Below are 22,412 nucleotides of genomic sequence, written 5' to 3'. Positions count from 1 at the left end.
GCAGATGAAAACCTTTTTACTTCAACTCGAGCCGAGCTGTCAGCATATGTCTGCAGATGCTTTTCTGTTAGTCAGCTGCTCGGTCGGCTTTTTTTTCTGCCTCTTTGCCCAGGTGACCACAGAGATCCAATACGGGTTTTCCCGCAAACCACATGACAAAAAAACGGCCTGCGTGCTGCCAGAAAGCAGTGCAGCGCTCGCGCCTCAACATTTACACTTTCTGTTGTGTCACATAAATGATGGTTAAATCCCATTTAACGCGAATCAGCAGGTCTCTGAGGGGTCGCGGGATTCTCCTGCAGGTGGATGTGTGTGCGCTTCACCTGAGATTCCCGCCAGGCTCGTGCAGGAGGAAGCGTGTCTGCAGAGAGATGAACATGCAAATAAAACAGTTCAAATCAAATGGCTTGTGTTCATCTTATTTACGTCATTTGTAGTTCATGATTTAACCCTCGTGCGTAATTAATTAATTTAGTAAGAAAGTGTTTCTCCTCAAGAACTTTGAAATTCAAAATAAAAAAATTCTTAAAGCTCAAAAGGGAACATCAGCCTGCTGCTTTTATGTCCTTAGAGGATAAAAAGTGCTACAAAAACATTACAGGTGATTTGTTAAACATTTTTCCTCAAATCCTAAATCAACTTCAAATGGACAAAATATATAATTATTCAAATAACTGAACCCTTTGAAGGTCCAGTGTGGAAGAATTACTTCCATGTAGTAGTCTAGACGAGCATAGTAAGTTTGTGAATGTACAGTGGCCGTCAGTGGCCAAAATTCATGTAATCTGAGTGGATCCAGTGGTCTCAGGTGCGGCACTACAGGCAACTTCTACATATGTGTGCTGTCTTCTTCTGTGGTGCTTTTAATGTGTTTCATGTCCCAAACGGGGCTTCTAGTTGTTTGTCCAGTCAGAGACACCGTAGTAGAAATAGTGGCAGCTGTGAACAGAAATGGTTTATAACACACACATAAAAAGTGAATAAAAAGAGAACATGTTTTAGTAAAGTAGATACTAATAAAAACAAACGTTTTTACATTCTACACCTTTAAGATCCAGATTACAGAATTTTTTTTGTTTTATTTTTCTATCAAACTGTCATTTATGAGGTTAGAATATTTACATAGTTAAATATTTGGTATTTTTTATTTATTATTTTTATAATAAGTGATCTGAGCAAAAAACAGAAGATAAAAGGGAAAATAAGGTTGTAGTTTTATAATGAAGATTTGGGAAAGGACATTTTCTGCCCTCTGATTACCTGAATTTAACCATTTAACGGGCAGTTAAAGGGTTAAAATCATATGAGTAATTGCATATTTGGTATTTTTGAAGGTGATTGGGTGATTTGAACAAAAAAACTGGAACATAATTTTTAGAGCAGTTTTTGGGAGAGGACTTTTTGTTATCTTGTGACCTGAATGAGCAGTAAAATGAAGCGACCCACAAGAACCAACTTGTAGGACATTTGACCATGATGATGGTCTACCATGATGATTTATCCTGTTCTGTATTTTCAGGTCACACATTTTACTGTAAAAGTCTGAAAACCCCTCAATACACTGGCTCAGAGACGATGGGGAGAGGTTTCCTCCCCAGAGATGGTGGACTCCTAAACTGAGCTAAAACTGCAAAGAAAGGACTATTTGGTTTGTTACTGTGCCTAAAAAGGGCTATAAAATGAGAAACAGCACATTTAGACAGTAAAAACCAGGATAAAATAGATTAATATTAGCCTGGATTTGTACTACAAACATTTTCCTTCAACTTTTTAACAACTTGAACTTGTGCTTATTTTAAGTGTTTGATTTTATTTTATTTCTTTATTTTAACAACACACTGGGTTGATTTTAATCACAGACAGACCTCGATAGATCTGGTGTCAGTAGATTAAATAACTACAGCAGAATTATTGTTAACTGGTCCAATCAGTGTGTGAATACAATCCTGGTCTCTGGAAACCCTCAAAAAATGTTGAGCTCGTTCTAATGTCAAAAACAGTGTCTCTGCAGCGGTGGTGTGTAGCTCTGTGGGGTAAATGTGATGGATATTTAACCCTTTAGCTGATCTACAGAAGTTTTCCAGCATTTCTATCCCGTCCAGGAGGTTTACAATCCAGCCACTAAATGTAGTTTTATTCAGAGACTCTAGCTGGTAAATCCACAATGATCCATGATAACAGCATTATTTATCACATTTCACCATAAAAACATCACCATCACTACTACGTTGCTAAGAGACCTCCATTTAGACCTGGACATGATGATGAAGCCACTTCCTGTCAGACTTTCCACCAATCAGAGAGCTTAGATTGACGGTAACGTCCAATCAGGAGCAGCCGAAGATCAGGCTGTTTGGAGATGTTTTTGTGAGGAAGGTAGTTTTTATTTACTGATTGATTTTTTTGTGGTGGTCTTCATTTGTGATTTAGTGGTTTTATGGTGTGTAGATTTTATACTCTTATCAATTGTGTCTTTGTTTTTATCTTCTTCTGATCAGTTTGGTCTCATTGACTAATATTTTTAGATCAATAGATATTTGTATTGCTTTGTTTCTTAGGTTTTAAACATGTTATTATCTGTTGTTGCTGTTTTTATCACTTTTAATCATAAAAAAGTGATCGGGGACCTGCTCGAATACATGATTGATATGTTTAGATTTTTGTCCTCACAGTTTTCTGTTTTCTGATTTTCCTGAATTCCAGGGAAAACCCTGGAATACAAGGCCTGGCAGGGATGGCTGAAGCCATAAACCATGACGCCATGAAGCCAGTGACCCCTCCCTACCTGACACCTTAAACAGTTTCTTTGCATGCTTCGACACACCTGCAGCAGAGAGACTGTTTATCTTACCACAGCGTGAGGAGCAGCCTCTCGTCCTGCAGCAACACCAGGTAAGCTCCGCACCCTGAGGAGGATCAACACCAGCAAAGCAGCAGGACCAGACAAGGTATCAGGTTGGGTTCTGAAGCTGTGTGCACAGCAGCTGGCTGGAGTTTTTCTGGACATTTTCAACCTGTCCTTGCAGCTTGCTTCAGTTCCTGCGTGCCTCAAGTCCTCTATCACTTTGCCTGTGCCAAAAAAAATCTGCTGTCACCTGCCTCAATGACTACCGCCCGGTCGCTCTCACACCGGTAATCATGAAGTGCTTTGAGAGGATCGTCTTATGTCACATCAAGGACGTCATTCCTGCTACTCTGGACAGATATATATATAGAGAGAGAGAGAGAGAGAGATTACCTTTTGCCTTTCCATACTTTTTATCTTTGTGTGTTACAGTGTGCCTTTTAAGCCGAGAACCTCTGAAACAAAATTTTGTTGTGCCTTGCACAATGACAATAAAGATTCTTGATTCTTGATTCTTGATTGATTCTTGATTCTTGATAAAGCTAAATCTGGCATATTTAGAAGTGTTTTCTTTGTTTTTGGTTGTTTGCCCTCTTCCTTTCTAATAAACAAGTACAGTAGGGAGTTTTTAGGTTAAAGAATAATTCATGTTTGATATAAATACGGTATAAATGTAAAGCAGCTGTGAGTGCTGCTTTTTCTCTTCTGCAACCTCAGAACAGTTTGCTTTAAAATAATGACTCCAGTTCAGGCCTGAGCGGATCTCAGAATAATCCCGTCTTGTACTGGTGGAGCAGAGGGTGACTCATTCAACCAGGCTGCACTCCCACCACAGACAGAGAGGAACAAGCACCTATCCAGTGCCAAACTGGAGGCCAGCCTCCCTCCTCTCCTCCCATCTCATTCTTTCCTACATGGGCACTCAGATGGGTCTGCAGACGTCGCTGTGAGTGTGGAGACGAACGTCCTCACCCAGCAACAAAGGAGTCCACACCGATCCTGGAGCAGTTTTATCTTCTTCTAACCGCGTTTAGAAAGGTAAATCTGACTGTGATGGTTGGTGTCTCTTTGACTTCTGGGTGGAGTTGTTAACCTCGCCCTTGATGTCTGATTAATGGTGCTTTGTCTTTCTTTGTTTAATGCAGGTTCAGGCAGAAGATTTAGAAGCTATAACTTGTTGTATGTTCACAGTCTTTTTTCTCTTCTTTTATGGAGAGATTTTCCATCTTTTTCTGAATTTGTTTCAACTACTTTATCACATTCATCATTTATGTATTAAAAAAAGAAGAAGAAAGTGCTTCAGTTATTTAAAGAAATGTGTTCAAACATCAATTTAAATCCAGTATCTGAGTTTCTAAGAGCTTAAAGTGAATATTTGTATTCTTCATCTCAATCTGAACCCTCTAGAGAAGCTTTCTGTCATGTCGTATAATCTCCAGGAAAAGTTCTCGCAGGATACTCGAAGGACTTTCCAAAGTTCTTTAGATCAGGCTACTCAATTCGGTCCTATGATGGCCGCAATCCAGCAGGTTTTCCATGTATCCCTGCACCAACACACCTGAGTCAAATTAATGAGTCATTGTGTAGAACCTGATTGGCTGTTAGAGCCACCTAATTTGACTCAGGTGTGTTGTGCAGGGATACATGGAAAACCTGCTGATTGCGGCCCTCGTAGGACGAATTGAGTAGCCCTGATCTAGATGTTTCTGCCTTTTGTTCAGTTCTCTGTCCAGATGATCCCACACTGCTTTAGTAATGCTGAGGTCCGGGTTCTGGGGAGGATCCGTCCTCCATCAGACCTGTTCCACTAGTCAGTCCAGTTCTTGTGTCATGTGACGTCAGCCTTTTCTCCTGTTTTCACTTCCTTAAGAACGGCTTCTTGACCAGCCACGTTTCCATGGAGACCATTTCTGATGAGCTTCAGCCAACAGTATATGGATCAGCCGAAGGTCCAGATGCATCTCTCAGGTCCTGGTTCGGGTCTTTGCTGGATCTCAGATCCTGTTCCTCTGCTGTAGATGGTTTTTAGTCCTGTCTCTTCTTCTTTTGTCCTCCACATGTCCAGTTTCTGCCTCCATGCTGAGATAAGCCAAGTTTCCAGCTACCAGCTGTTTGGGAATCACCTTGTTGCTGCTGAAATCCTGTTTTCTGTCAGACTGTCTGATCTGTGCTGATTTTCCCACATGAAACTAAAAAGTGGGAACAAATCATGCGTTCTTTGTGGCAGGCTGCTGGTAACACAGAGTTATCCATCATGTCTCGACACAACTTGAGTTCGGAGCCTTTTTTTCTGGCTGAATGAATCATGGGTCAGAGTTAAGTTCTTCTGAAAATGTTCAGGTACCAGAACTGGACTGAAAATTAGGGGAAAAGCAGAGAAATGTCCAAAGAGAAATTAGTGATCAAGACCACTTTAAAGCTTAGGATAAAGTCTGAGATAAAAAAATGAGGACTGGATCAGGATCACGTTCACATGTAAAACAAACTGATGAGAATCAGAAGAAAATGTTTGCTTCTTTTTCAAGGCAGAAAGGTGAAATGGCGACACCCAAAAACACTCCTCGAGGTGGAAACACTCCTCTGTCTCCCAACCGCATCACCCGACTCCAGGAGAAGGAGGACCTCTGCAACCTCAACGACCGCCTGGCCATCTACATCGACAAGGTGCGCTCTCTGGAGGCCGAGAACGCCGGCCTGCGTCTGCGCATCACAGAGTCGGAGACGGAGGTGACCCGGGAGCTGACGGGCCTGAAGGCCGCCTACGAGACGGAGCTGGCTGACGCCCGCCAGACTCTGGACTCGGTGGCCAAGGAGCGGGCTCGGCTGCAGCTGGAGCTGGGGAAGCTGCGGGAAGACCACAAGGAGCTGAAAGCCAGGTGGGTGAGAACCATCGTCTGATTTAGTGTTGCTGGTTTGAAAACTTGGAGAGCAGAAATAATGATGGTATTTAGGCTTTTTGTGGCAACCCATCATTTTAGAGTCACTCAATCCCTTAATTACACCCCTGTGTGTTCTTATCTGTCATTTCTTAATAAACAAAAGTCAAAGAAAAGCTGAGTTGAGACAAATCCTGTAAAAGCTGCTGCAGACAGACTCCATCTAGTCTGATCTTCAGGTTGTTACGGACTAATCTAAGCTGCTGTCTTACAGTTCGCTTGCATGTCAGAGTTTAAATAACTCACATTTCACATTTTTGGCTTCTAAATTTGTCCCATTAGATGATCATGAGATGCCCGGTTGCCTCAAGCTTTCTGAAATCCCCCTTTTCAGCCTGTCCTCAGTCTGCACGGGTCCATGAATATCTGAGGACAGTTTGAGACTGTGGTGTTAAAATCCAGCAGTTACTCATCAGCTCTTAATAACTGCTGCTGGGGCCACTCCCTGGCTGTTTCATCCCCTCCGTGCTGCAGCCTGACGTCGGACTTCCACTCCGACTCCTTCCCCGCTGCCACATCCAGAGCCCGATGACTAACTCTTTCCCCATTTCTCCTCCTTCTCCAAAGTAATGATTATAAACACAGTACGTGGCACTGTCTAAGGGCTGTTCTCTTATTTTTCCATAAATATTGAGACGGTGTGTGTGTGTGTGTGTGTGTTTGGCAAAGACAAGCCGTTTCCATGGCAGCTCCTTGGTTAAACACCACTGGTTGTGGCTTGTGGCTACCGGATTCCTGGGACAAATCACTGTGGCCTATGAGTCATACGCAGCGAGGCCTTTCCCCGGTTCTGTCTCTGTTTCTGTAAAAAGCTCATGTTTGTAGAAAAGGAACTGGTTTTACATCTTCCATTGCTAAAACACATGCAGAGGAAGATGGAGCCTGACTCTGAAGCTGTTTCTTTACAGGAACACCAAGAAGGAGTCGGAGCTGGCAGCAGCCCTGCAGAGGCTCAAAGACCTGGAGGCTCTGCTGAACTCCAAGGACGCCTCCTTGACCACAGCTCTGGGAGAGAAGAGGAGCCTCGACGTGGAAAACCGGGACCTGAAGGCGCAGGTTGCCAAGGTAAACCTGACCTGGACTCAAGGAGAAGTTCAGCACAAACACATGAACTCACTAACTCTGAGTTTTACTCTTTTTCTTCTCCCTTTGCATGGTTTTACCCTCTGTGCTGCATTCCCTCTATGTTCGTGTCATAGCTGGACAGCAGTTTAGGCGATGCCAGGAAGCAGCTGCAGGACGAGATGCTGAGGAGGGTGGACGGGGAGAATCGCATCCAGACTCTGAAAGAGGAGCTGGACTTTCAGAAGAACCTGCACTCTGAGGTCAGGATTGCAGATAAAAACAACGTTTTTGAAAAAGGGGAACAGCTGAGAGCAGTTTATTCATCAACAGGAGCTGCGGGAGATTAAGAGGCGCCACGAGTCTCGGATGGTTGAGCTGGACAACGGACACCAGCAGGAGTTTGAGAGCAAACTGGCCGAGGCGCTGACTGAGATGCGCAGCCAGCACGAGCTGCAGATTAAACTGTACAAGGAGGAGATTGAGAAGACCTACAACACCAAGGTAGAGAGGACGAGTTCAAATGTCTCTGCAATGAAAACAAACCGAATAAACAGTCAGTGTTGCTACAGCAAAGCTAATAAAACAGCTTGTTACGGACATGTTCTAGTCTGATTTTCACTAATTACACACAACTGAAACTGCTTTACTTAACGTTTAAAGTCATATTTTGATGGTAGCCGATCCTGGAAAGCACAGTTTTTATGTTCTCGATATGCTGACGACATTCAGTTATATTGTTCTGTTATAGCAGGAATAAGAAACTAATGTTAGTTTGGGGGCCACATACAGGACAGTTTGAGTTCCAGTGTGCTGGAGCAGAAAATACCAACACAATAACCTATATATAATGAAAAAAACAACTACTTACAGTTTCAACAAAAAAATTACCTTTCAAACATTATTATACACATATACACAAAACATATAGACATAACAATAAGTCATCAGCCTAATTCTGCTCACCTTACGCTGCTTATTTACTGTTCATCATTGTGATATCTTCGTGGTGATTAGTTGATGAAGCACGGCTACTTGACTTTAGGAAATGTCTTTATTAACTGCGGCTGCGCCAAACATACAGTCTACAGGTCTCTTCCACTGTGCCACGTACTGGCTTCTTCTTCTCTGCTTACTGACCACACATCCCACTATAGCCCCCTGTTGGCCATGAACTGTTATACATGTTCCACTATATAACAATCATTATTTCCAACAACTTTAAAATAAGAATGAGGAAATTATGCTTTGTAGCTAATGATATTTTATTTATTTACATACTAATTTAGATTTTCTTTATATGTATATACTATATACACAAATAATTATAAAATATATTTATAATTTATGTATAAGATCAGTTTTATCATTTGTTACTCATAAGAGTTTTTACTTATAAAATTGTACACATTTACATATTTCAGTAACATTGGTTTATATTTATATTTTATGTATATATTATATAAATAGAATATTCCTATATTATTTAAAATATATACAAGATTATGATTATAAAATATACATTAATCTTATTCATATACATATATATATATATATATATATATATATATATATATATATATATATTGTATACATTTTGAAGATATTTTTGAAAAAGACCTATTAAGCCAGAAAGACAGAAAAATAGAACAATCTTTCTGCCTTAGGAATGTTTTACATTTTGACGTGAGGAAATTGCCGTATATGTGACCTGTTTCAGAGTTTTACATGCTGCTCCTGACCATGTAGTTCTGGAAACAAGGCAGCATATCAGTTTCTTAGGCTAAGCTGGTGTTTATATTTAATTTTTATTTTTATTTGTTATGACTTGTTATATACATTTCTTGTATAGTTTGTGAATTTTATCTGTGAAAAGAGCTGTATAAATAAATGTTATTTACTTTTTAACTTCACACCGGGTCAGAATGAGGCTGGAGCTGTGTTTTATGGACCCTAAAGGACCATCTGTGTTGTGTCTTTCAGCTGGAAAGTGCTCGCCAGTCGGCGGACCGGAGCAGCCACCTGGTTGGAGCGGCGCACGAGGAGCTGCAGCAGACACGAGTTCGTCTGGAGTCCATGTCGGCGCAGCTCAGCCAGCTGCAGAAACAGGTGTTCATGAACACGAGAGCTCCGCCTGAGGAGCGTTTCATGTTCTCATCACACTCTGAAACTGAATTTCTGGTGTCTGACGCAGCTGGCGGCCCGTGAGGCGAAGATCAGGGACCTGGAGGACGCTCTGTCTCGGGAGCGGGACACCACCCGTCGCCTGCTGGGGGAGAAAGACCGAGAGATGGCGGAGATGAGGCAGCAGATGCAGCAGCAGCTGGATGAGTACCAGGAGCTTCTGGATGTGAAGCTGGCTCTGGACATGGAGATCTGTGCCTACAGGAAACTGCTGGAGGGAGAGGAGGAGAGGTTTGTAATACTACTCACACTTCAACCATATTCACCCCACCTTATCCAAATAAAAGAATACACTGTTTTATGGAGAATTTTTGAGAAACTTAACTACATGACTTTTAAACTCTCAAAATGTTGATGAGAGATATCAGTCTGGGTTCTGGTCTAACCCCAGCACAGAAAGACCTCATGGGTTTAAATAAGCCCTCCCTACTTATAACAAATTCATCATCTTATTAGTCTTTCTGGTTCAGTTTTAAAATCTTTTTAATAGTGATTTTTTTAATGGAGAACCATTCATTTTAAAGATTTTAAAAAATCTGGTGTCCCTCAAGGTTCGATTTCAGGCCCATGCATTTTTAATCTTTATATGTTGGCTGTAGGAAGTGTCATTAAGAGACAGCCTAAACTTCCAGGACTCTGCTTTACATGTCTGTGTCTCCTGATCACCCTGGACCTGTTGATCCCCTTTTAACTGCATATCTGATTGAAACATGGATGGCAGAAAACTTCTCCACCAGGACAAAATTGAGGTTTTAGTTGGTAATGAAGCTCAGACAGACAAGGCAAAGCAAGTTTATTTGTAATCACATTTTATGTTCAAGACAATTCAAAGTGCTTTACATAAAACATTTAACAGCATCACAGGAATATAAATATATGTTGAATCCTTGGTATTTCTCCAGTTTCTCGTGTTCCTTTTTCCTAATATTTCCATCGTTGCGGATGCTACATCCATCACTACGGTTTTCCTTTGCTGCTTATCCATGATCATGATTTCTTCCGGCTCTCAACCGAGGCAGACGCTTTTTCTTCTCCCTCCCTCTCACTCTGCCCTGCTGCTACTGTCCTGTCATCTCTGAGCCTCTCTCTGCATTTCCTTCCAAAAACTAAATCTTGGATATGGATTTGATCAGCTGGTCCCTAAATGCAATCGACCAAATTTATTCGAACCGGAAAACAGGCGTGGGGGAGCCTGCTTGCCCTGGCGGAACGTTTTCGGCTGGATATGTGATGGATTCCTGGGGAGCGTGGAAAGTCATGTGTCTGTCGATTCTTTCTGTCGAGGACGTGGAGGACATCTATACATTCGGTTTCATGATAACTGGGTTTCTGCTGTTTGGAGCGGGCGGTTTCCTGGCATATCGCAAAATTCGGACACTGTCGGCAGTCACTGGCAAGCTGCCGGATTTCTGTGCGGGTGTGTGCCGAGCTACGAACAATCAGGCTGTGGCGGTACAGGAGCTGAATCGTAAACTGGAGGCTATTCCAGTACTGGATGGCAAACTGGTTGCGCTTTCTGGGCTTGTACGTGAGGTGGTCACCAACTTGGAGAAGTTGTCAGCTCGGCTGGATGGAAATTGACCCAAAATTCGGATGATTGGAGTCGCCAGTGGGACCACTGAGAGACTTAAGGCAGACGAAACAGCTCTGGCCTGAACCAAAACAAATGCTGTTATCAAATTTGGCTCCCTGTGCTGGCCTTGAATGGCTGGCTGAAAGCTCCCTGGAATGTTTTGTTGATGGACGCTCAGTCCCCCACCCTCCCCTCACCCTCTTCACGGGCGATGGACTTCAACCTGGATCAGCCCTCAAGGATGCCCCACTATCATCAGGTGGCAGAGACTGTGAGGGAGAACTGGGGCAAAGTTCATATGCTCACTTCTACGCACACACACGCACCACACTCAAGTACACGACTACAGATACACCTCCCCGTTATTCACTGCCTTGCTGTCCTTCCACCTCCCTCCACTCCCGGGCAGTGGGTTCATTGGACGCGCTCTGAGAATGCAGCTGCGTCTGCACTTGCTGTGATGGGAGACCCCTCTCCTCCCCCGCCACGTGTTTCTGATGTTGTGATTGTCTGAGTTATGTTTTTGTATGTACTGAGGAGTGTTTTTTTTGTATCTCAATAATGGGCCCTTAGGCCCAGTGTGGAGATGCCTATTTTTTATCCTCTCAGCTACATCTTACTCCCTAATGTTCCTTTCACCTATATCTAAGACAAGGAGCGCTGTAGAAATGGCTGCTCCGTCAGTGTATGCCTGTTCTGTTTGTGTCATCACATGTTGTTTTGTCTAGTCTTGGATGGGTTGTACTGAAAACATGAATTTCCCTGCAAAGGGATTAATAAAGTATTTTTCATTCATTCATTCATCACAGTGTCTGGTTAGTTGGCCTCCACCATCAGAACTGTATGAAAAGTGCTGTATAAGTAAAGTCTGACTGATGAAGTGATTGATCATCCTCATCATATCCGTCCCTGTACAGGCTACGGCTGTCCCCCTAGCCACCTCCCACCAGAGTGACAGGAAGTCGTTCCTCCACCACAGCAGCTCACTCCCGATCCGTGCACTCCCCCGCCAAGAGACGCCGACCCAACGACACCGACAGCGAGGCCTCCAGCTTCGCGGGCGGAGCCGTGGCCCGCACTCGCATCACCCAGCAGGCCTCGGCCAGCGGACGGGTCACCGTGGACGAGGTGGACCTGGAGGGGAGATACGTCAGACTTGGCAACAAAGCAGATGAGGTGAGAAGAGGAGTTTTATCTGACCTGGAGATGGAAAATAAAGCTGTTTTAAATGCTGGTTAGTGATGGTCTCATTTAGCCCTGATGTTGCTGCTGTAGGATGCAGAATTTGGGGAAACTGGCAGGTGAAGCGGCAGGTGGGATCTGCTGCTCCAATTGTCTTCAAATTCCCGGCTAAATTTACCTTGAAGGCCGGGCAGAGGTCACGGTAAGAAGCACATTTATTCTCAAATCAGGTTCCATGAATTGGTTCACACATATCTGAACATCACCTGTTTCTTTTTTGGCTCAGATTTGGGCCTATAACTCAGGGGGAACCCACAATCCTCCTTCAGACCTGGTGTGGAAGAGTCAGCCCTCCTGGTGGCACTGCGTGACCTGCTCCAGACCACTTTAATCAGCACCAACGGAGAGGTACTTTAAATGAATAACATATTAACTTTTTTGACTTTTAAGACTTATTTAGTCTTTATCTAAACATTAAACACTCAGAAAATCAGTGACAAAAAGCCGAGGTTGAAATTATAAAACATGAAAGAATCAGAAATGTGCTTTTTCTTCCAGGAAATGGCAATGAGGAAGGTCACCCGCACGCAGTTCGACGAGGAAGATGACGACATGGTGAGAAAAGAGATGTTTATGACATTTACAGAATGAAACGGAGTTAAATCAGCAGCAGTTATTGCAGTAAAAATGGAGCTGATGTTTATCAAATTACATCCAACACCTTCTGTCTTAAGAAATGTTGAATTTGATATTTTGTGTGAAATGATTCATGTAATTATGGACAAAATGTAAAATAAATCAACATTTTACGACGTTGGAAATTATTCTCATATTTTCTTTAGATTCGCTAAGAAATTGGAAATAAATGCAATAAAAATTGTTTTCATGAAATATAATTATTAAATAAAATTAAAATAAAATTATTTCAATTGTATATAAATTTTAACTAAGAAATACCAATTTACTTCTGGGATAAATAAAGTGTTTTTAATTTGCTTTTATTTTTAAAGGTTTTTGGCACCTATGTTATTCCATAAAATAAAAACATTATTGGAATACCATAGAAAATAGTTGCAAAGAGGATAAGACAAAAGTAAAATAAACTGCTTTGATTCCTCTCTTGATGAATATGATGAATAAATGTCCTTTGGTGGCTTCAGCAGGTGGCTCACAGCACCTGCGGCGACGGCGAGTACAACCTGCGCAGCCGGACCGTCGTCTGCGGCTCGTGTGGACTTCCTTCGGACAAATCCAGCAGCTGCTCCGTGTCCTCTGCTTCCCGCTCCTTCCGAAGTGGAGGAGTCTCCGAGGGTTTACTGCCACACTCGTATGTGTTCAGCACCAGCACACCTCGCAAGGTGGGTGCAACGACTCACACGGGGAATGTATAAAAGTATACGGAAGCTCATTCTAGTCAATATTAGATCAAATAAATAAACATGACTGAAATAAACCCTGAAATATGTAGAAGTAAATATATTTTCATGTTGATAGTTGAGATTGCTCGTGAATATTAGCATACAACATAAACAAATAAAACATAAACAAATAAATAAATACACTTTTTGCTTGTTTGTTGGAATAGATTGAGCTGGTTTCCCACCAATTTAACTTTTCTAAAGAATTATTTTGACTGAGCAGTTAAACTTTACAGATTTTTTGAGAGGATGTAAAATGATTTTCCAGTAAATAAAAATTTTAAATAATGAAAATAAAGTGTTTAAAAGTTGTTTAAACGTATTGTTATTTTTTGTGCAATAATATTATTTGTGAAACTTTCCTCTCAGACTGGAGCGAGGATGGAGAGCTGCCCGATCATGTGAATCTCTGGATCCATATTGAAGTCTTTTTTATTTGAATTTTTTTAAATAGGCTATAACTTTTTAGTGATATACTCTTCATTAAGTTTTAGTATTTACTTCAGCTCATATGCCTTAGAATGATTTCCAGTATACTGTATGCATTAAAACTTAATACTGCTTCATGATTATATTCGTGTCTGCAAAGGCTATTTTTCTTCCATTTCAGTGTCACAACTCTAAGTTTTGATAGGAAATGTATGTCAGTTGTTCTCCAGGCAGTTATTGTAATAACTGATCATTTGCTGTGTTATTACATTTCCATATCTTCTGGTTTCAGCTGCAGCCAGTAGATGAAAGTTTATGAAATATTTTACAAGTAAATCTGGTTTGTTTGATCATTTTAAATATTCTTTTGTAGGTTTTATAAAATGAAAATAAGCTCAGCTTGCTTCAGATCTACAGGAGTTTTTGTATTATTTTTCTGATATCAATAAACATTTTTTCAGAAATCTTCTTTGTCTTATTAACTGAATAAACCTAAAACTGTCACTTTGCTCCTGATCTGATTTTACTTTTAGGAAACAAAACAAAGATAAAATCTTTTAACCCCTCGATGCCTGTTGTGACAAATTTACAACAAATCGCTTTTAGCTTTTTGTTTTTTTGTTTAATTTCTTTTTATCTAATTCATTTTTTAAATTTATATACTCATCTTTATTAACCTTATTTATTCTTTATATATATATATATATATATATATATATATATATATATACCGCTTTGATCCTTCCAGTGATGTTCCAGCGGATCCAGAGACCTCAGGTGATGACTGCACTCCAGGTAACTGACATCGACTGCAGACTAGGTAGGCTACAGAGTGTCCTACCTAGTCTGCACACTTCCAAGTCCGTTTACCGTTCGTGAAATGGGACCTCCTACGTAGCCCACGAGTATTTCCCACAGCAGCAACGTAGGACGCTGAATCGCTTCTCTGAAATTACTGTTTGCATATCATGGGACACTTTAGTGAACGTTAACACCGACCAAGTAATAATGTAAAAAAAAATTTAAATAAAAAAAACCTGTCTGAGGCTCTGTAGTTTTTTAGTCGGTAGGCTCTTCATTACCCCTTAAAATCCATGAATATCAAATATTATAGAATTTTATTGCCAACATTTAACAAAGACGTTTTTAATGTACCTGGCTTTGTCATGTTTCTATTAAAGTGAGGTTAAAAAAAAAAAAGTACTCTTCTGAGCTTTGTTGCTTATTTGCTGTCGTTTTGTGCAAAATGAATTCTGGGAGAAAAGAGTCCATGAAGGATCCACCACCAGCAGGCCAGCTGTCATCATGCTGGACAGACAGACAGACAGACAGACAGACAGACAGACAGATAGATAGATAGATAGATAGATAGATAGATAGATAGATAGATAGATAGATAGATAGATAGATAGATAGATAGATAGATAGATAGAGTTAAATAAAGATGTGCCAGAACCAAAATAGAATAAAAGGCTGGTGGAAGCAGCAGGTAGAGTCTGGTGTCTAAGTAGAGCTGACTTATTGATCAGATTGATGGAGAGGTTTCCTGGCTGACCAGTGTGTGCTGGAGATGATGGTCCATGATGGAAACCAGTTAGTCAGCACCTCCTCTCCAGCAACAGTTCCAGCCTTCTTTTCTAAGGTTGTTCTGTCTGCTGGTGTTGCTGCTTCGATGCTGCTTCCCCAGCACACAGCAGCAAAGAAAAGCTCACTGGAGACAACAGACTGATGAAAGATCTCCAACAGGTTGCTGCAGACATTGAAGGGTCTGAGCTGTCTCCAGAAGTAGAGCCTGCTCATCTCCCTCTTGGATCTCTAGTCCAGTCTGGGGTCCATGGTCCCTCCCAGGTACTTCTAGGTCTCAGCAACCTCCACCTCCTACCCCATAGTCTTCAGTGGAGGTAGAGGAGTCCTCTTCCTCTGGAAGTCTATCACCATCTCTCTGGTCTTGGTGACATTCAGATGATTCTTGCCAGTCCAGTCTACAAACCCGTCCACCAACGCTAATAAAATATTATTATTAATTTAATTAATTATATTAATTGGTGAATATACTATACATAATAAATTAAATCATTTTTAGGGTGTACGTATATTTATATATGTTAAAATTAAACATATATACTCTAATAATGTGCATTTTCAGAACAATAGTCACAGTTGTTTTATTTTGATGGTTTTAAACCCGGAAGTATTTAACAGGAAGTAGTCGACAGGAAGTGGTGGACAAAGTCGAGCTGCTCCTGCGGATCACCTGCACTTTGTTGTTTTAAGAGATACATGCACGCGGCGTTGTTGTCAAGACAAACATTTACCATTTGGTGAGTTTTTAAATATATTTTGGATCAAACAGCCTCGAAATAAACTGCTAGCTAACAAGTTTAGCCGGTGGGCGGAGCTGCAGCGGTAAACAACAATAACAACATGGATAGTAATAATAATAATAATAATAATAATAATAATAATAACAATAAGCCGGGGTAAACCGCGTCTACTTACAGCATTAGTCAGTAGAGGCAGAGGTCTATCAACTATTAAAATCACCTTAACTGGCTGAATTTTCAACCGATTTTTAATCTGTTGGTTTAGAAATGTCACACATATTTATAATACAACAGATTTTTTTTATTTTTATTATTTTATATCATACACTTACACATACTCAGACACACACCCACATGCATACTGAATATTTTCTACAATACTCGGAGAAATAAGAATGGTGATGCCATATGGAGTTATATAAATAATTCTATAATTATATGAATAATATAAAATATAAATAAATAAAAAAACAGAAAAACAAGCACTCATAAAAAAAGGATTGCCCAAATTAAAAATGTACCAAAATACCCCCAAAATGAAATACCTCAGTTAAAGTTAAATCTGTTCTTCTTGTCATTTTAATACAAAATAAAGAACCCACATTTACCTCTGATGGGACACCCAACAAGTAATGAACCTGATAAAGGTACCAAAGAACACATCACCAATATAAAACAGACGTTTTTGAACACAATGTCAAAGAAAATAAAATAAACAGAGAATTCAAGACCAGAGAAATTTGTACAAGTACTGAAGGGTTCATTCAAAGGGAAGCATTTCTAATAGTGTATTTTATAATCATTTAGAGGGACTCTGTTAGTGAAATATTATGGTTACATGAGAAATTGTCATGACACTAACTTTGCAAAGATGGTCAGGAAATTAAAAATGGATGGTATCACTTCTTCCTTTAAACCAGTGGACTGTCCAGGCCTTTCAAAGTCCTCTGGGTTAAAACGAGGCTGCAGACGGCTGAACTGTCCTTCGTACAAAGTCTCTCCTCCTGAGTGCTGCTACCCATGGCCTCCTCCTACATTTATCTTCTAGAAACAAACAAAACATCCATCTGAACGTCTTCTGTAGCTGCAGGTCAAAGTTAAAGTTCATGTTAGCGCCTGATTTAATAGATAATGTTGGAATGACATGACCTTCATAATTATATGAAGTGTGTGTTTGCCAAATGCCACTTAAATCATCTTCCTGTAATCATCGTCTTACTAACAAAACATTTTTTATTTCTTGTCCTGATATAAGCCGGTTTCATTTATGTTAGCTTAAGAAATACGTCAAATTCAACAAGTTTATAACAGTTAAATAATAATTTAACTTACCTGTGAAATGTTATCCCGCTTATCTTGGTTTTGGTGTTTCTTTCACAGGAACATAATAATAATAATTAAAGTAAAATATTTACTATTAAAAACTTAGTTTACGCAGTTTAATTAGTTAAAAAGTGAAATTTTGTTTTCCTTCTAAAGACAAAATTAGAGCTTGAGTTAAAACCAAATCTCCACAAGTTAAAACCAGGATGAAACTGAGGTCATGTTATATTTTTATTTATCTTTTTTTTTATATATATTTTATTATAAATGCAGTGATGAGAGTTTCTTTAAACCATATGAGTCCGACACTGACATATTTGTCACATTCAGTTTCGGAGACATTTTACTTTAATTTATGGTTTAAACGTTGCTTAAAATCCTGTTGAACACAATCTGATCGTCTTCTGTCCCTGATAGAAACCCAGAAGCAGAAAACCACATTATAATCTAAATATAAATGGTAGATTTCCTCCAAAATGTGTCATTTTGTTACATTTGTTAAAGGGGCAAATAAAGACCTCGTTTAAAAAATGTGACTTTCTTACCATTTTTTCATGGGCCGGTTCTAACGGTTATAAGCTGTTGAATCCTCGATAGGTCAACCTTTACTTTCATTCTCTGACTTTTGAGAAAGCGAGTCGTGTTTTCATTTCACCAAAACGTCCGAACAGCTTTGATTCAGCTCAGCAGCCGTCTCACCAACACTGGACATTTTAAAACTCCTAAAAACTCCTCCGTGCTAAAAAATGAACTTTCACATTTCAGTTTTATTGGATCGAGTGGCGCATCAGGTGACTCCAAGCGTTCAAATCAGCTGATTGGGTTTTGTTCTGTAAAAGATGAAAGGACCAGAAAATTGTTCAAAACTTTAACCCATAAAGAGACTTTTGACATTTTTCTTGAGAAATGACACAATGTGTGAGATTCTGTTTATCATCTAAAGAAAATAAAGTAGAATCTTAGTAAAGTTTAGTTGTGATGAACGTTTCAGTCTTTTAACCACATCCTGCGCTCGTGGACGTGATTTTACTGTTTCAGAAATCCAGTCATCGTCTGCATCGAGCAACAAACCACTGAAGCTGAAACTTCTACAAACCTTCTGATGTTCTCCGCTCCGTTCAGCAGCTTGGATCCACCTGGATGTTGAGCGTTCGGGCTCTGTTCGGGATCGGCTTCCTGGTGACCTCTCGGGCCACAGCAGCCTTGGCTCAGACGGGGACATGTCCTCTGTCCACTGCTGCTAACTATCCCTGTTTGAGCAGAAGACCAGCGTCCACCATGGCCCAAAGCATCAAATATCTCGGGTGAGGTTGTAAAACTTTATGCATGTGAGAGAAGAAACAGAAAAAGCCAGACTGAACGAGAGAGCTGAGTGGTGGGTCTTTGCAGGCAGGAGGAGGCGCAGCGCATCGATGAGGAGCTCTTCAGCGAGTTCGGCTTCAGCGTGGACCAGCTGATGGAGCTGGCCGGGCTCAGCTGTGCTACGGCCGTCACGCGGGTCAGAAACGCTGCGAAACACTGCTTTCTGTTTTTATGGGATAAAATAAATTTAACTGACAGATAAAAGGAAGATAAGATTTCATTTTTAAATGATTTCTTTATTTTATATAGTTGATTTATTTACAAGACGAACTGAGAGATGAACAAATATTTTTCATCTTCTGTTAAAATGTTTTCACTTCAGACCGTACAAGTACAAGTCGTCCCGATCAGAGAGGGGACAAAACTATGAAAGAGATGCCTCAGCATCATCATTCGGTCATGTGAGTAGAGGTGAGATGGACCATGAACTGGTCCATATTCCCTCTTCCACAGGCCTCTTCCTCCTTATTTTCTCCTCATTCTGGCAGCATAACTTACTATGATGTGGTCTCACTCATACGGACTTTCTGTCTCAGTTGGCTGGATGTGTAGGGGATTTCCAGTGTCTTAATGGGACGGCAGATGGCAGCTGATGGAGTCGGGACTTTGGTTTTATTTCCTAAAGACACAAACGAGGAGATGCCTGTCCACGTCTCCAGATGCTCTAAATGGCTCAACCAAATATGAGGCGCAGAAAGGAGCCCCTCTCTTTTTACATTTCCAGCATGTAAAACTGTTGGAAAGCTTAATCGAGAATAACAAAACGCATTTAGCTAACTTTCCTATTTTATATCAGATAGCTTAGAGCATCAAAGCCAGTTGAGCAGCAGATTTATTTTTATGTGCACGTAACCAGCAGGTTTTTGATGTGTTGTTATTTCCTCCTGCAGGCGTATCCGGTCACGTCGCTGGTCAAAGCCAGACCGACTCTGCTGGTCATCTGTGGACCAGGTAACAACGGGGGCGACGGCCTGGTCTGTGCTCGACATCTCAAGCTCTTTGTAAGTGAAATGAACCTGACTTTAAGTAAAATAAGAAGCCATTTTTCCGTCCTTCCTGATACTTTGCGTGTGGTGATGCAGGGCTATGAGCCCACCATCTTGTACCCGAAGAGGCCCGACAAGCCGCTGTTCCAGGGTCTGACCACACAGTGCCAGAAAATGGAGATCCCCTTCCTGAGCGAGATGCCCGAGGTAGCACAGACACTCCTCACGAGTATATGTACGAGTGTGCATGGGATTAAACCTGTTCCACTTCAGTTGAAATGAGACGAGGCTTCTGTAATCTCTGAGATGGAGTAAAAACCTGTAATTAACTGAAGAATGTGTAGCTTTGCAGACGTAAACCCAATAACATTGTCTCCTCAGGCCGAGGTCATCGATGAGGCTTACAACCTGGTGATAGACGCCATTTTTGGTTTCAGCTTTAAGGGGTCGGTACGAGAGCCTTTTGGCTCCATCCTGGACGTGCTGAAGAAAACCACGGTGCCCATCGCGAGCATCGACATCCCCTCAGGTTGGTGCTCTGAGGATAGATGGGGGTAGTCACGTTAACGTCTGCTGACTCACTGCTTTCCATCAACACAAAACACACACAAGGAAGAATTAAGTAGTTCTAGGAATGAGTAAAGTAGTTCTAGGAATGACTAAAGTAATCCTAGGAACGAGTAAAGTAGTCCGTTCAAAAACTGTTTGGCTTGGATGCCGATGCTTGGTAGAGTCTTTTAGCTGAGTTTCCCCCCCTTCATGTTGCTATGCTACATGTTAGCATTGCTAACATCTGCAAATAATCTGCAGGTCTGTAGGATCTGTTGCTGCTCTCCCTGCAGAAGGGTCTGGTCAAGAAGAGTAAATAAGTGTTTAGACTGAGAGGAATTTTGAAATTGGACCTCCACATTTCCAGCCTCGGCTGTGAGGATAAGTTTGCTTATCTTAAGCTGATTGAGTTTCAGATATTTCCAGGAAAAAAAAGTTTTGTTTTTCTAGAAAGAAAACTGACTTATTGTGGTCGGGGCTTTGCTGGTTCTTGCAGGCTGGGATGTGGAGCTGGGTAGTGCAGACGGACTCCAGCCCGACATGCTCATCTCTCTCACTGCTCCAAAGAAATCCGCCTCCCTGTTCAGAGGACGTTACCACTTCCTGGGAGGCCGGTTTGTTCCGCCCGGCTTGGAGAGGAAGTACCAGCTCAACCTGCCTCAATACCCGGGTACAGACTGTGTGTTCCAGCTGTGAAACTAGCGAGGATCAGCTGATCTGAATCTAGATGAGATGAGGACATCAGTACCACCATCATGTCAGCTGCTACCGAGTCTTCAGGCTGTAAACTCAGAGGTGTGTTTGTTAGCTTTAGAAACAGTTAAACATCTTTACGATGATCCAGTAATTAAACTGTGAGAATAAAAGACGTCATATCGGTTGGATGGAGTGTTCACTGTTATCTAACTGTACAAAATTAATGAAATCAAGACAGCAAATAAATGATTTGATCCTCATCAGATGTTAAAATGGAATAAATCAACCTGAAGAATGTGACAGATCACAGTCTCATTATTCACTAAACAGAAACTAAACGTCAGCTTCTAGAAGCTCCTCCAGTCCTGGTTTCATTCTGCTGTGTTTGGGCTCACTGGGCCTCATTTATCCAAACCTTGAAAAAAATTTGCTCCTAAGTCCCACTTAGAACATTTTTACGAAGATTGTGACATTCACGAATAATCTTCTCTACAAATATTAATGTTTGAACGAAGTCAGTTTTTGTGTTTCTGCTGTTCAGTTCATTAGAACATGAGAATAAATTTACCCTCATGTTTTTGGAATAATAATTTACAATCCTTGTTATTTGAACATAAAAAACTGATATTGCAGATTCTATTCTAACATTTCCTTCAGAGGGAAATGATTATTTATAACCATCACTTAAGAAATGAGGGCGATCAGGTTTCAGTGCACGTCTTTATTATTTTCATTTATTCTTTTGGCATTCTGTTTGTTTCCTCGTCTCTGTACACACTCATCACTCTCATGACCTTTTATCCTTCTACTTCTGGAGCTCCTTCTACCCCCTGTTAGAAGCTCCAGAGGGAGAAAGATGTTAAAAAGGACGCTGAAGTTGCAGCTTTCTCTTCGACAAGGAAGTCCCTTGTTGCTTGTGACCATGGTTACCATGGTTACCATGGTTACCCTGGCAGCATAACAGTAGTTTCTGCAAAAATGCACCAGCCTCGTTGGTACAGAAGTGTAGCTTTACCTGGTTTCAGACGACACGCTTTCATCCGTGTTGTTGAGGCTTTTTGACACACGACGGCTACCGTAGATGCAACACGTGTTTGAGAAAGTGGGACACTAGAATGCACTACGATGGAATGATACACAATTCCATTAGATGGAAGTAATTCCTACACAATGTCCCTTCAATGCAAAAGTATTAATCTGTGAAATGAATGCATTAATTTGTTAACACATAAAAACTTAAACCATAAAATGCCAGTTTAGTGCTATCTCTGACACAAAGATGATTTTGGCTATCTAGGAACCAAATCAACAAAAACCACTTCATTTCCTCCTCATTTATGAGAATCTGGCGTTTTTCAAGCCTTACACTAAAATATCAATGTTATGCAATAGTATTAGTATTAATATTAGTATCGATGCTAATGTTGGTATAAACCAATGTTGATATCGATGTTGGTATCAATGTTGATATCGATGTTGGTATCGATATCGTTCGTATACCAACTGAAATGACTGAACACTTCTATGCAGCTGGACCCTAAAC

At 40.8% G+C, this 22,412-nt stretch overlaps 2 protein-coding genes across 4 annotated transcripts; both read left to right on the top strand.

Moving 5' to 3' along the window:
* Positions 1-3,409: 3,409 nt before the first annotated feature.
* On the top strand, positions 3,410-14,133 carry LOC121657187 (lamin-A-like). The gene is given in 15 exon segments (XM_042012598.1): positions 3,410-3,883; positions 5,371-5,721; positions 6,690-6,846; positions 6,981-7,106; positions 7,177-7,347; positions 8,827-8,952; positions 9,038-9,258; positions 11,518-11,784; positions 11,886-11,971; positions 11,974-11,984; positions 12,069-12,140; positions 12,143-12,190; positions 12,341-12,397; positions 12,946-13,140; positions 13,570-14,133. Coding segments are annotated over 14 exon segments (1,911 nt in total). The 5' UTR covers positions 3,410-3,883; positions 5,371-5,383; the 3' UTR covers positions 13,606-14,133.
* Positions 14,134-15,830: 1,697 nt separating this feature from the next.
* On the top strand, positions 15,831-21,166 carry naxe (NAD(P)HX epimerase). 3 transcript variants are annotated; one of them, XM_042012585.1, is made up of 7 exons: positions 15,831-15,950; positions 18,315-18,580; positions 18,666-18,774; positions 19,529-19,639; positions 19,721-19,831; positions 20,006-20,153; positions 20,670-21,166. In XM_042012585.1, exons 2-7 carry the CDS (start codon positions 18,417-18,419, stop codon positions 20,867-20,869), a joined length of 843 nt encoding a protein of 280 aa, XP_041868519.1. In that variant the 5' UTR covers positions 15,831-15,950; positions 18,315-18,416; the 3' UTR covers positions 20,870-21,166. The 3 variants fall into 3 exon arrangements, with proteins under 3 accessions (XP_041868519.1, XP_041868522.1, XP_041868521.1); XM_042012588.1 differs by having other exon boundaries at positions 15,838-15,950; positions 18,402-18,580; XM_042012587.1 differs by having other exon boundaries at positions 15,844-15,950; positions 18,399-18,580.
* The last annotated feature ends 1,246 nt before the right edge of the window (positions 21,167-22,412 follow it).

The sequence above is a fragment of the Melanotaenia boesemani genome, chromosome 17 (assembly GCF_017639745.1).
Source record: "Melanotaenia boesemani isolate fMelBoe1 chromosome 17, fMelBoe1.pri, whole genome shotgun sequence".
NCBI classification, from domain to species: Eukaryota; Metazoa; Chordata; class Actinopteri; order Atheriniformes; family Melanotaeniidae; genus Melanotaenia; species Melanotaenia boesemani.
This window is presented reverse-complemented; position numbering and strand designations above follow the sequence as displayed.